The sequence below is a fragment of the Poromitra crassiceps genome (assembly GCF_964638095.1).
Source record: "Poromitra crassiceps genome assembly, chromosome: 28".
Lineage (NCBI taxonomy): Eukaryota > Metazoa > Chordata > Actinopteri > Beryciformes > Melamphaidae > Poromitra > Poromitra crassiceps.
The window spans coordinates 9,544,385-9,558,879 of record NC_139651.1 but is presented as its reverse complement, the minus strand read 5'-3'; the positions used below and the strand labels follow the sequence as shown (position 1 = coordinate 9,558,879).

Genomic DNA, 14,495 nt, shown 5'->3' with positions numbered 1-14,495 from the left:
TCTGTTCAGAACAAACAGAGGAGCCCAGACTGTATTCGGGCAGGGTGTCCATTTCAGGAGCTTGCTGCTGAAAGGTTTGGGGTTGCGATATCAAGCGTTTTTCATATTTAACATAGGCTACGTTGTTAGGCCAGAGTCAGTTATAAAAGTTGCGTCATCTTCCGTGTTTCTCATCTCCTCCCGATCAGTAATGTCTGCTTTCCTTTTCGCATGCGAGAGATGATGGATTATAGGATTATGCTTTCTAGCACACATCAGCTGACCGCAAACAGGCAAGATGCGTCGCAAACTGTGGTAAAAACCCTGATTGAGACGCATATTCCGAATGCGCTGTATACATGATCAAAGAATCCTCCTAAAACCCGAATAATACTGGAATAACCCATGTCTTAATCGGAAAATGTTAAATTCGGAAGAAGGGAAAATTCTGAAAATGCAACTGGAATATGCTGCTTATCAAATTCAGAATATTGTAAAAAAAAATTATGGTAGAATATTGTGTGCATGTAAACGTAGTCACTGTCACCAAGACAAGTTCCTGTGTATTCATTGTGAATAAACGGATGAGTTGATTCCAGTTGGTAACCTCTGTTGTCCTCTGTTGTCCTCTGTTGTCCTCTGTTGCCCCGACAGGGTCTTTGCCCCGAAGTGTGCCTCCTGCAAGCAGCCCATCCTCCCTGCACAGGTAATGACCCCAGTGAGTTTGAACACCTCTTCCATTGTGACTTTAAAGCTTGTCTCCTCAGGAAAGATGTATCACTCTGAAACCCCACCTCTTCTCCTCTATATCCACCTGCTGTATTGTATAACGTATCAACACTACGTTCTGCCTCTCTCCTCATCCTTATTTCTGTTCCTGTTCTTCTCCATCTTACACGGTCATTCCACAGTTCACAGGAATATTTCTTGACCAATATACCGTAGTTTGAAAAAAGTGACACCTACCCCAAAACTCCTACAAACTGATCGATCAAGTGGTGACATTATTCTGAAGTATTGTAGGCAACATAAGTACTTAGTTGTGAGGACATGTTTAGACTGGATTCGCTATATTTTAGAATGATATATAGTGTTATATATAGGTGTTATATATGTGTTATAGGTGATGATATAGTGTTTGACAGTAATATGCCTTGCACTAAGAAAGGTATCTCAAGTTCACTCATCAAACATAGTGGGATCGGATATCCTATCAGCAAGGTTTATATCATAATCTAAAACTAGAACTAGGTGTTAAAAAAAACATTGACGTACTTTGCAGGGTTAAAATGAATTACTGTAATTATAGTGCATTTCTCATTTCAGATTTTTCGAACAATGTTTCCTTGTTTTGTTTGTTTACTTATCTGGGGTTTTTTTTATTTCATTGTATGTTTGAAATAAATTCATTCATTCATTCTAAACTAAAACTACTAAATCCACAATGAAAACTATTTTAAAAATAAGAGCCAACTCTAATAGCCTTGCCTATCCCTTGGTGGGACAAGAATAAATGTTTGTGTTTGAGCAGCGCTGGTATGTCACACGACCTACAATTACAACTTTATCGTTTAGCGGACGCCTGTTATCCAGAGCAGACAGGGGGTCATGTGTGTTGCTCCAGGACACATGGCTGGTATGGGGATCGAACCTGAGACCTTTGCTTATTGGACAGTCCATGTTAATGAGGGCTATGCAGTGTGACGGTGCTGATCTCTGACTGTGTGTTTCTGCTACCAGGGCTCTGAGGAAACCATTCGGGTGGTTTCTATGGACAAGGACTACCATGTGGACTGTTACCACTGCGAGGTGAGGCACCTATCCTGCCCTTACTCTGTCCTTATGCACTGCTCATCTGCCCACACTAGACCAGTGGTTCTAAAAAAATTCACATGAGGGACCCCTAAACTGACAAAAATTAGACCACGGACCCCCATTTGATAGGATTTTGTCCCACGGTCCCCCATATGATAATAAGATTCATGCTTTTAGATGTTTTATTACAGAAAGTGTATAAAACCCATGACCAAAATAGTCATTGTGTTACTTATGAATGGAATTATAGCGAAAATAAATTACCCCCCTTTTGGCTGGGGGGTAAGGACCCCTGTGGGTCCCCGGACCCCCATTTGAGAACCACTGCACTAGACTACATACAGATGCACACGCACGCACACACACACACACACACACACACACACACACACACACACACACACACACACACACACACACACACACACACACACACACACAGAATTTGGGTAAGAGCATTTTCCCATGCACAAGATTAGACTAGCCTCAATCTAGTGTCGGTGTGTGAATCACCATTCCAGCCTCTTGTGGAATGAGTGGGACACACACACACATTCACACACACACACACACACATTCACACACACACACACACACACACACACACACACACACACACACACACACACACACACACACACACACACACACACACATTTACACACTGGCATACACACTTCACAATGCATGCAAACACACACAGGTGCATGAACGTGCACACACACACACACACACGCAGAATGCACTCAAAGGCATCCACACAGAGAACCAGGGGGAGAGCAGCAAACCGTGGGATGAGACTAGACTTAGGTTTGTACCAGTGAGTGTGAATCACTCTTCCAGTGTCTGGTGGAATGAATCACACACACACACACACACACACAATACAGCACGCGCACACACACACACATTTGTACAGCTATTTCATTGAGCACATTTATTGACATAATGCATTCCCTAGCCCCTAACCCGAACCTTAACCCTCACTACTAAATGCCCTAACCATAACCCCAACTCTAACCTAAACCAAATTCTAATCTAACTCTTAAAACCATGTCTTAACCTTCAAACAGCCCTTTGAAGGTGTGTGAGAAAATGTGGACCAGACAAAATGTCCTCACTTTCCAGGTATAAAATTCAGATTGGTCCTCACTGAGATAGTTATACAAGAACACACACACACACACACACACACACACACACACACACACACACACACACACACACACACACACACACAAATGCCAACCTGGGCAGCAGCTCATGGTGACTCATTGACGAGGCACATTCCAGTGTTGAGCTGTGAACTCAGCTGGGGACTTGTTGTTTAAAGGGATAGTTCAGGTTTGTTTGAAGTGGGGTCCTATCAGCTAGTTCCATACACTAAACTGAAATAGGTAAAGCGTTCTGGACGCTGAGCACACCGTGTATGGAGACCCGGCTCTCTGAAGCAGCAGCCTCCTGAGCTCTGTCTCTCTAGCACAGGGGGCCAGGAACTAAAACGTAATTTAGCCACCTAAAACAACGCCCACCTAAACAAATCAATATCAGTGTACACGTGTACACTCCACTCCCATAGCATGAAAAGCCCCTAACGCTAACCCACTAGCATGAAAAGCTGACTGATGTTCAGGCACACAGACTTCACATGATGCCCACACACTGACTAATAGCCAGTTTGATGGTTTGCGGTCGACGTGTGATTTCTTGTCATAAAATCCCAGGCCCCCCCGACCCGTCCCGCTCGCCATCTGGGTGTTCGTGAGGATCGTGAGCGTTGAGTAAAGGTTCACCACCCAAAAATGAAAATTCTGTCATCGCTTACTCCCCCTCATGCCAGATGAAACACGGGAAGTTTGGTCCATATAACACACAGGAAGTTTGGTCCATATAACACACAGGAAGTTTGGTCCATTATAACACACAGGACGTTTGGTCCATTATAACACACAGGAAGTTTGGTCCATTATAACACACAGGAAGTTTGGTCCATTATAACACACAGGAAGTTTGGTCCATTATAACACACAGGAAGTTTGGTCCATTATAACACACAGGAAGTTTGGTCCATATAACACACAGGAAGTTTGGTCCATTATAACACACAGGAAGTTTGGTCCATATAACACACAGGAAGTTTGGTCCATATAACACACAGGAAGTTTGGTCCATTATAACACACAGGAAGTTTGGTCCATTATAACACACAGGAAGTTTGGTCCATATAACACACAGGAAGTTTGGTCCATTATAACACACAGGAAGTTTGGTCCATTATAACACACAGGAAGTTTGGTCCATTATAACACACAGGAAGTTTGGTCCATATAACACACAGGAAGTTTGGTCCATTATAACACACAGGAAGTTTGGTCCATATAACACACAGGAAGTTTGGTCCATATAACACACAGGAAGTTTGGTCCATTATAACACACAGGAAGTTTGGTCCATATAACACACAGGAAGTTTGGTCCATATAACACACAGGAAGTTTGGTCCATATAACACACAGGAGGTTTGGTCCATATAACACACAGGAAGTTTGGTCCATATAACACACAGGAAGTTTGGTCCATATAACACACAGGAAGTTTGGTCCATATAACACACAGGAAGTTTGGTCCATATAACACACAGGAAGTTTGGTCCATTATAACACACAGGAGGTTTGGTCCATTATAACACACAGGGAGGTTGCCAGTCATCCATGACCTCATTACTGTACTAGTCTCGCTGGCCAGCCTCCTCTCCCTTCCGGCCGAGGAGTCTCGCGCCCGCAGGTCTCCATAGTGGGATTGCGATGGGCGGCGCTTAGCGGCAGTGCCCTTGGAAAGTAGTTTCCAACAATCCAATTTGCCGTTTTCAGCGTGTAGTAACGAGCTAGCGTGTAGGTTTCTGCCGTTAGCTTGCTAGCTAGTTAGCGTTGTTGTTTTCACTGCGGCGGCAGGGCACTATTTACAGCGACACACAGGGAGGAGGGAGCGGAAGCCGCTCTGACTGACATGGTCGGAGCCAATGACAGAGTTTGTAATAAGCCGGGGAGCGGACATCCGGCTGCCGCCGAAACAGTCGCTCCAATGGGAGAGCAGCTGTAGAGCAGGGGAGGGTTTATCCCTGTTGCCTGTTTCCGCGGCGCCAGACTCCTCGGACGGAAGGGAGAGGAGGCTGGCCAGCGAGACTAGTAGTGTGCTGAAGTCAATGGTGACTGGTTTTCCTCTCGAAGGTTGTGCTGCCAACCTCACCTGCCTTTCAACCGGCATGAGGGTGAACAGACGATGACAGAATTCGAATTTTGGGGTGGACTGTTCCTTTAAGAGACAATGTGTAACTAGCAGTTTGTGTGTGCGGGTCAGGGTGCCATGGCATAATGAATAGGAGATGAGAGGAGGAGCTTACTTCTCTTCATGTCAGACACGCCTCTCCTCTCCGGCATCATGGGCCTCACGTGGACATGGATCATCAGAGAGTTATGTAAAGAGAGTGTCATCATTCAGCCGAGCTCTGGGGGGGCCAAGTGGACAGAGTTAGGCTAAAGTCCAGCTGAATCGTCCCAATGCGGGGCTACATAAGGTCATTATAACCTTATATAATAAAAATCTAGCTGATCTTCAGATTCAGATTCATTTATTTAGAAGATGGGACATTGCACATTAATGGACAGTACAGCCGTACAGTAAATATGCCAGGTTATAGCCCAAGGGCTAGTTTCCACCTGTAGTCCCATGGCAGGTTGATGTAATCTTGAAAAGAAAAAAAATTAATAGTACAAAAAATTAATAGTATAAAAGGTTAGTAAAACATAAGGTGAGTAAAACACACAGAGCATGCAGTAAAACAGACAGACAATATGTTAAAAATGATCACATTGTTGGTTTGATCTACAGCCTAAACCAGGGATACTCAACTTGTTTTGCCCGGGGGCCACTTTCGTGAGATGATAGAAGGCCAGGGGCCAGTTAATAAACAAACAATATACATTTTTCTGTAGCGGATTGTAGGTTTTTGGGGTGTCAGCCGGAGTTTAGTCTGACAATGTTGTGTGCACACTGGATAGTTAGTTAGGTTAAGTTATACATAAGCGCCTGGGTAGCAAGCAGACGGCGGTATTTGACAATTTAGCAGTTAAATCATAGATTATTGAAAGATATTCCATATTCCAGACTGAAATGCTATAACATAAGTGGAGTATTGGCCAGAATGACATGAACATTTGGACACTTATTCAGTGGGTATCTTGCATGTTGCGTTCAGGTGCACTGTAAAAAAAAACGTATATTTATTTTTTGCAATTCCATCGCGGGCCGCAGTTGAGTATCACAGGCCTGAACTAAACTATTCTAACCTACCGGGAGAGACCATAGAACATTTCACTCGGACCAAAACTTTAAAAAACGTCGTCGAAAAAATATTTTCTTTAAATCCGCAATTCTTTTACGTTTTGGTCCGAGTGAAATGTTATGTGGTCTCTGCTGTTTCTAAATATATCTCAGTGTTTCCCCTAGAAAAAATGTCAGGCCTGGAGGGATTCCGAAACGTACCCCAACCACAACGGTGGGGGCCCTCGCTGGTGACGCTAAACTTTTAGCTAACCTGTTCGCATCTATGTTGGCAACGGCATCCCAAGTATCATCATACTATTATGAGATGCGATGCGAACAGTTGTGTTATGGGATGTGCGTTTCCCAGGCAACGACACACGTTGACACGTTTTGGAACAGCGCACGATGCTCCTAAAAGCAAAATGCTTATTGTTTTGAATGATTTGGCACCTTCTATTACTGTCAACACCAGTATTGTTGTATTGTAATAATATGCCATAAAGGTTTATTGACATTTTGGGGAGAGCTGGGGAAAAAAATGCATTTCCTCTTCTAGCCTGGCGGGGGGCGTCGTCGGCCTGGCGGGCCTGCCAGCCCTGTAGAATGGTAGGGGAAACACTGTATCTGAACCGTTTGGTTTGAACCAGTAAAACTATTTTTCTAAGCATTTTACGAAATGTCTATTGGCGGATGAAAATCTCTGGCACAGTGCTGAAGCAGGAAGTAGGCGGTCACTTTGCCTCTCTATAAAGTCAATCGATCAATCAAGTAATACGTGCAGCAGCAGGATCGGGGGGGGCCCTCAACAAAGCATACAGGGGGGGGTCTGGATGTGGTTACTCAACATCGCCATCTCATGGTGGCTTTAGTAGGATTGTGTATATATGTGGTGTTTACATCTCTCTCTCTCCATGTGGCTCTCTCTTCTCAGGACTGCAGTCTCCAGCTCAACGACGAGGAGGGCCACCGCTGTTACCCTCTGGACGGCCACCTGCTGTGCCACGGCTGCCACATCCACCGGCTCCAGTCTCCGGGCCCCGCCCCCAAACCGCCCCCCAGCTACCCCCTCCACGTCACCGAGCTTTGAGAAGGAGCGGTGGAGGGAGGGGGGAGGGGGGGTGTCGGCGCCGAACCGAGCCCCGCCCACAGCCAGCAGTCCCGCCCACAGCCAGCAGTCCCGCCCACTGCCAGCAGTCCCCAGCAGTTCTTTCTGTGTGGACCGTCTGAGCTGCTGCCTTTAACCCTCGACGGGAGGGACACACAGGCCGCGGACTTCTTCCACACACACAGGACAGCTCCCACCACACAGGCTCCCTGTCGTCACACAGGACAGCTCCCACCACACAGGCTCCCTGCCGTCACACGACCAAGCTGGGAAAAAAGCCACCCCTCCTCCTCCTCCTCCTCCTCCCCCCCATCTGTGGTCTTAATTCCTATCTCCATCTTTTGGGCTCCGGACGCCGAAGGCCAAGACCCCCGGGGCCACCCAGAGGCCCCCGGTGACGTCACAGCCCCTGACCCCCATGCACATCCATCACAGAGAGGGGGCCTAGACTGGAGGAGGAGAAACCCAACTTTCTCTCTCTCTCTCTCTCTCTCTCTCTCTCTCTGTCTCTCTCTCTCTCTCCCCCCTTTCTTTCATTCCATCGATTTCATTCCTCTGTGCTGACTGACTGAAGCGATGTCCAACGATGACCAATTTTTTCACCACTGCGCGACAACAACGCTGCAGATCACAGCGTCAGGTGGGGGCGGGGCCAGGGAAACAAGCCACTACATTCCAGTGCTGGACGGGACGGGACGGGACGGGTCCCCAGGGTGTGGGGCATGCCCGTGCCTTCAGGGGGCGCTCTCACTCACGGTGTAGCTTAGCTTGCCAACACAGAGATGAGGCCCTGCTAAAGGCTATGCAAAAGGGGCACCCAGGACACACAGGGGCACTGCCACCCACAGGCCCGGAGGACCGACTTGACATTCCACTTAGAAGTCTTTTTAGACGTGACCTCGAGAGATTCACAAGCAGTGTCTTAATTAATGATTATATTATGAGAGGAAAAAGAAAAAACTTAGATGCACATAGATTGTCTTTTTATATATGAATATATATTTTGCAGATGTTTTCCACATAAGATCCTAGAAGTAGTTTCTTCTTCTTGTTTTGTTTTTGTTGCTGCGTTCTGAATAGAATCAGAGGCGAAACGCGCTGTAACAGTCTGAAGCTGATGGGTCTGTTGTATCATTTCTCGTCGAGGACACGGAGCCTCTCCAAGCCCTCTGTCTGTCAGTGGGTCAGAGATCCACAGGTGTTTTGGGAGGACCGGACCTGGCACAAAATAGCATTTGCATTATAATTCTAAGCGTTTGTTTGAGCCCACCTCAAGTACGAGAGAGGTGGGCGTTTGCCACATAAGGCCCATACGATGAACTTTGTCGCTGGGTTTAGCAACGCTTCAGCCCCATCTGATGACTTCTTAAAAGAAAAGTAAATTCAAACATCTCAAGTCAATTCGAAAGATTTGTTTTTCTTACCTGACACTGTCCAAATGCTCCGATGTGGATAACCCCACCCATCTGGTACTCGGAGTGGACGAAAACAAACGCTTAAGGATTATTTCCACACACTATTGGCCCCGGGTCTGTTTGGGACACTGTTTCTTGGTATGTTTGTTTTCAGACACTGGTTTTGTCATATGAGCACTGAGAGCACAGTGCGTTACTATGAAGAACCTCAACTTGTCCTCATGCCTTAAAGGGGTAGTTTGTTTTTTAGAGAATTTGGCGATTTTTCATATTTAACCAGAGTCGGATGAACTTGTGGATAGCTTTTGCTTCTTTTTTGTTTCTCAACAGCATTGTCTCTTCATGACTTCATGAAATCATGACCCGGTTACTCAAGATAATACACAGACTTTGTTGTGAGCAGTTTTATGTAGGAACTATTTTCTTCTGCAGTCTCATGTAGGAACTAGCTAGCAGCTAGCGGGTGTAGTTCGGTCAAAAGAAAATAGTTCCTCCATGAAACTGCTCATAACAAGGTCTGTGGATTATCTTGAGTAACGGGGTCATGATTTCTGGAAAGAGACATTGCTGTTGAGTTTTTCAAATGTATTTCTTTGGCACTTTGAGCACCACAAGCCGAGTGCCATCCAGTTCCATTGTATTGGAGAGAAGGCAGAAACTCTGCGGCCGATATCTCCAACACTCAGGCAACTAACACAAAACGATGTAGATGGATAAATAGCACTACAGGTGAGAGGAAAAATATGTATTTTGGATTTTAGGGTGAGCTGTCCCTTTAAGAAATGGGAACGGTTAGCTTAATTGGTGGATGTTAAGGGGATCTAGCAGCTCCTACATACGGACACTGCCCGACTCTGGGTGACTAGTAAAAATAGCTAAATCCCCCCGAAATCTAACTATCCCTTTAAGACAGAACAGGTATGTATGTGTGTGTGTGTTGCTCTGGTCCGCCATGTAGTTCGCTCTTGTGTTTTGAGAGGAGGTCCCTGAAAACCCGGAGTTGCTGGTCCCATCCGTGTCTGTAGGGAGTCCCCCGTTTCCTTTGCTGGTTGTCTCATGTGTGTCTGTGTGTGTGTGTGTTTCTGTGGGAGTGCTTATGTTTATCATGTGTGTGTAAATGTCTAAATGTGTGTTTGTGTGTATGCGTGCGTGTGGTCTTTATCGTCCTCACACCGAAACAACAGCATAAGTCGATTTCCAATGACTCCCAAAATGAGATAATATGAGTGAAACCGTTATGGAAATGAATTTCTCACTTCTCATCCCGCATAATCAACACAACATTTTCAGCCAATATGAAACAAGTTGAATGAAGCCAGGAGGCCCGGGAAGTTGTCTTAAAAAAGTGTTATTAGCCATCTTTGTAACTGTGGTTACAAAGAGACTGCAATCCTCTCGCGTAGAGTACAGAGAGTTACATCGATGCAGTAAAGATGGGACAGTCGTCATGGATTCGAATACTGAGGCAGAGAGGAGACAGGAAGGAGGAGAGGGAATCTGACTGTTCTAGAATTTAAGTCATTCCATATTCAATAAGATATAATTACAGTTAATAATTATGATATTAATAATTACAGAAGTTGACTGTTACACTGCTGAGAAAGGACATCGTGCATCACTTGCCAAGTGACAGTTTTGCCTGCCCACTGTAACATACCGTGGTCACCTGTTGTTGTCAAATGGCCAAAGACTGTTGCCCCCGGCTACGTGAGACACCGGTTGCACGATTACAGCCGCTACGACTCGATCCTGCGGGGCATCAACACTGAAACACAAATAAAAGGATGACTTGGTCACAGAAACGGGGTGCGTGCAGGGGATCCGCTTGGCGGCTAATTTGAAACGCGTCACATCGGTTCTGTTTAAATGTCGGTTATGTTTTAGACAACTAAAACGACTTGTTTTTAGTTGGATTACCGTTCAAAAACGGAACACGTCGGGAGGCGAACCAGGTCACGTGTGACAGGAAGTTGAAAGACCAGGAAGTTACCGGTCCGCTAATCCTAAACATAAATCCCACCCCCCTCGCCCTGACGTGTCAGCGAGCTCATTTCCATATCAGACTTAGGTTAAAGATCGCCAAAAGGTCACCGCCGCTACGACCTGGTTACATCTCCCGACTCTGGCGTATACGCACCGCACACGTGCACTTACACAACGCGACCACAGATTGCGTTCGTAAACGTTTTGCCAACCTTCAAAATCGACCAATGTCGTTGTTTTCCTTGTGAGGACGGGCTGCTTGATATTGTTCAAATGAGTCAGTGACTGTATGAGTGACTGTGATAGTGTTAAATGCAGAAATAATTGTCTTTGTGTGCATGTAAAATGTGTGTGTGTGTGTGTGTGTGTGTGTGTGTGTGTGTGTGTGTGTGTGTGTGTGTGTGTGTGTGTGTGTGTGTGTGTGTGTGTGTGTGTGTGTGTGTGTTTGTGTGCAGGCAGGTGTGTGCATGTGTGTGTCTCAGTGAGTCAGCAGCTGTGTGAGTGACGTGTGCATAATGGCTCTGATTCAGAGTTGGTGCCGAGGATATATTTAAATGGCTCCTCTCTCACACCTGCACACACTGGGTTGGTTGCCAGGTTTCTCACACTGGGGTTGCCAGGTTTCCCACACTTAATTTCGAATTTTTCTGCAGATTGGCGCCCTCAGAGCGTGTTCCCTTTAAGAGAAGCACTTGCTTTCAATTTTGAGAAATTGAAAATTCTATTGGCCCAACGAGAAACACAGTGTAGATCTAAAAACACTCTGGATAAATCCCTGTTATGTCAAATATATGTGCGCTTATCTCAACTCTGAATACAAGCCAATGTGTGTAAATGTCTCAAGTGTGTGTGTGTGTGTGTGTGTGTCAGTGGCAGGGCCATGGCACACGCAGCGCAGCATCCATGACCACATCATGACCCCTGACCCCTGCTCTCTCTCTCTCTCTGTTTCCAATCCTACCGATGGTTTGATGACAGTGCCTGTGGATCACATGACCGTGCTCAAATAGTCTCTGTATACTTCCTGGTGTTGGTTCTGACTTCCACGGAGCGCCACATTGGTGGATTTCACCACATCAAGACAATTCATAGAGACACGTCGCCATTCATGGAAAATATAATATGCACTCGCGACTCACTTGACGTTCAGATGCTTTCCTCCGATTGTGTAAATCAGGGGTTCTCAAAGTACTGTCTTCCAGAGGCCAGGGTGAGGTTTCTGGTATCGACCTACCTAAGGCATCCGTCGGTACCAAGCATTTTGTGCTAGCTTGTCAGGAAGGTGGCTAAATAACGCTCCAAATCTAGCCTCTATTTTGGGGGAAACCATTTTCAAAGGGGTCCTCTTTTTCCACAGCCCAATATTGGCAGGTGTGTGTGTGTTAAAACATCTACAAATGGACAAATTCGTTTTTCTCTCTCCTCCAGAAAACACAACTTAGCCTATATTTCTCACATGATTAACAATCGGCATGACTTTTAGTCTAGAAAAGGCTATTATAGAAAATATTTGACTTTTGGAATTATTCTGTTTTTTTTTGGGCGGCCCTCAATCCAATGTTGGGTCCCTAAATTGGCCCTCCTCAGTCATCAAAACTTTGAGAACCCCTGGTCCAAATGGTCCAGCTGCCAGTGTATTATTGTCCTCTGTGGTGAACCCCGCCCGTCTGGTACTCCAGTCGCAACAAAACAAGCACCGCATTATTCGCAAACACTGTTTGGCCTCGGTCGCGTTCACACAGGTCTCACAAAATACTACTGAATCTGTGAATAAAGAGGCTGAAAGACAGGGGGCGACGTATAGGCATAGAGTGCTTTCTGATCTAACCTGATGTCATGAGATTCATTCGAATGTAATAATAATGATTAGTGTGTGTTTGACAAAACTGTTGTGTTCTGCTCCTCCTGGTTGTAGATTTGCAAAAGGAATGATGTTTCGTACTTTGTCGTTTTGGATGTGTCGAATGTCAACGCTGTACAAGGGAGCCAGTCAACGAATGTGTGTTATACTTGAAGACTGAGGCAAAAAGCATTTTCTGAGATCGTCTGCACAATACAGCCCCCCCATATCAACTCCCAAATATTTGTTTTGGATTCAGAGGAAAAGCTTAACCTTGACAAGAGTGTATCCCTTTTAAGACGTCTTAATTCACATCTTAAAAAGTACTACTTCAATTTCTATTGCTTAGTAGCACACGTAGTTTTCCCTGTACATGCGCGAAGAGGCTCCGCCCATTTTCTGCCAGAAATCACTCGGAAAGAGCCCTCTTCTCCTACCGCTAGTTCCGATAAGCACATCTCGACACCTGTCACGCCTTTTTTTGTATCGCTAAGTTTTTTTGATTACCTAGATGGTTCATAAAAAAAGGAAACTAGATCTATTTATCTAAACATGAAAAAAGTCTAAAGTTATTTAATGTATTAAAAATCGGGACGTATCATTTAACTGTAGATGATATAATCTGCTTTTTCAATAAAGTGGTTTTGTAGCTAACTTCAACCAAGGGTTCTTGTCTTGTTTTTCTTTACGTTGTGTGTAGTTGATTCATCATGTTTTAGAATCAGAATCACTTTTATTGCCACAGTATGCAAGTTACATACGAGGAATTTGTCTTAGTGTCTGTGTATGCAGCGTAGCGGTTACATCAATATACAGGGATAAAAAGTAGGAAGATAACTAACGGCAATCGCAAGGTTGCGATTGCCAATACCAATGAAGAGTTGTGTTGGTACCAAATGATACGCAGCGGTTAACCATCGTCTGACACATTTAAAGTGATAATATGGAAGATTTCAGTTTTGTTCTCTTGGGCGACACCTATTAGCGATGAGTGGTAATTGCAGGTGAGATCCAAACAGTTTTATTATGTGACATTACCCAGTTTGTTCGGCCATAGTAAACACCCGTAATGCTACAGTAGCAGAGACCGGAAAAAAGTTGCTTGTTATCCTACGTCACACAAGAGTTGACCCACCCTGTGAACCTACAGAGTGAGTCTATTGTGTTAGCTCCGCCCACCCTGTGAACCTACAGTAACTAGTGAGTCTATTGTGTTAGCTCCGCCCACCCTGTGAACCTACAGTAACCTACAGAGTGAGTCTATTGTGTTAGCTCCGCCCACCCTGTGAACCTACAGTAACCTACAGAGTGAGTCTATTGTGTTAGCTCCGCCCACCCTGTGAACCTACAGTAATCTACAGAGTGAGTCTATTGTGTTAGCTCCGCCCACCCTGTGTCACCACAGACACCAAGTTCATAAATGCTGCAATACTGAAAATGCAAAGGCTTCCATCAATGGGCCATATATAGGCTCAATCACCATTGTGTTAAGTCACTATCAGAGAGATAGTGAGTTAACAGACATTTATTTAGATGGAAATATTCCGTATTATCAAGGATCACATTTGTTTATGTGACTTGTGTCACGGCTTGTTAGCCAGCCAGCTAGCTTCTAGCTACAGACTACAGGGCAGGCAGCAGCACTGTCTGAGGCTGGCTAGCGAACTACAACTTCATCACTCAATCTCTCAGTGACATTGGGGTCTCTAGAGCTGCACCAGCTAAAAATGGAAGAAACCTTGGGAAGGAAGGAAGGGCCCTCAGAGAGAGGTGATCCCCGTCCAGGACGGTGGCGCTCAACTGCTGCTTTAAATGCCTCAAATGTAAAGACGTCCGCTCTGGGCTGATATCGTCCACAGATCAGAGCTAGTAAAACGCTGGGCTGGTGTATAATTACATCCATGCACGCAACCCTCATGCCATGTGATGGAATAGACGATCCCCGAGGGAGACAGCCCCAGCGCTCCGCAGCACCGATGGCCAGATGGCAGGCGGCCTGGAAGAGACAGGACAGTCAGAAAGCCTTTCATTCACAA

The 14,495-nt window shown here is 45.4% G+C and overlaps 1 protein-coding gene across 1 annotated transcript in view; it reads left to right on the top strand.

Annotated features, from left to right (window-relative positions):
* wtip (WT1 interacting protein) overlaps positions 1–7,203 on the top strand; it is a gene marked incomplete at both ends in the record, with an annotated part of 47,231 nt that extends 40,028 nt beyond the window's left edge. The window contains 3 exons of the mRNA XM_083662362.1: positions 634–685; positions 1,720–1,788; positions 7,048–7,203. Of these exons, the coding sequence (XP_083518488.1) occupies positions 634–685; positions 1,720–1,788; positions 7,048–7,203 (277 nt within the window). The remainder of the gene's footprint in view (positions 1–633; positions 686–1,719; positions 1,789–7,047) is intronic.
* Positions 7,204–14,495: the final 7,292 nt, after the last annotated feature.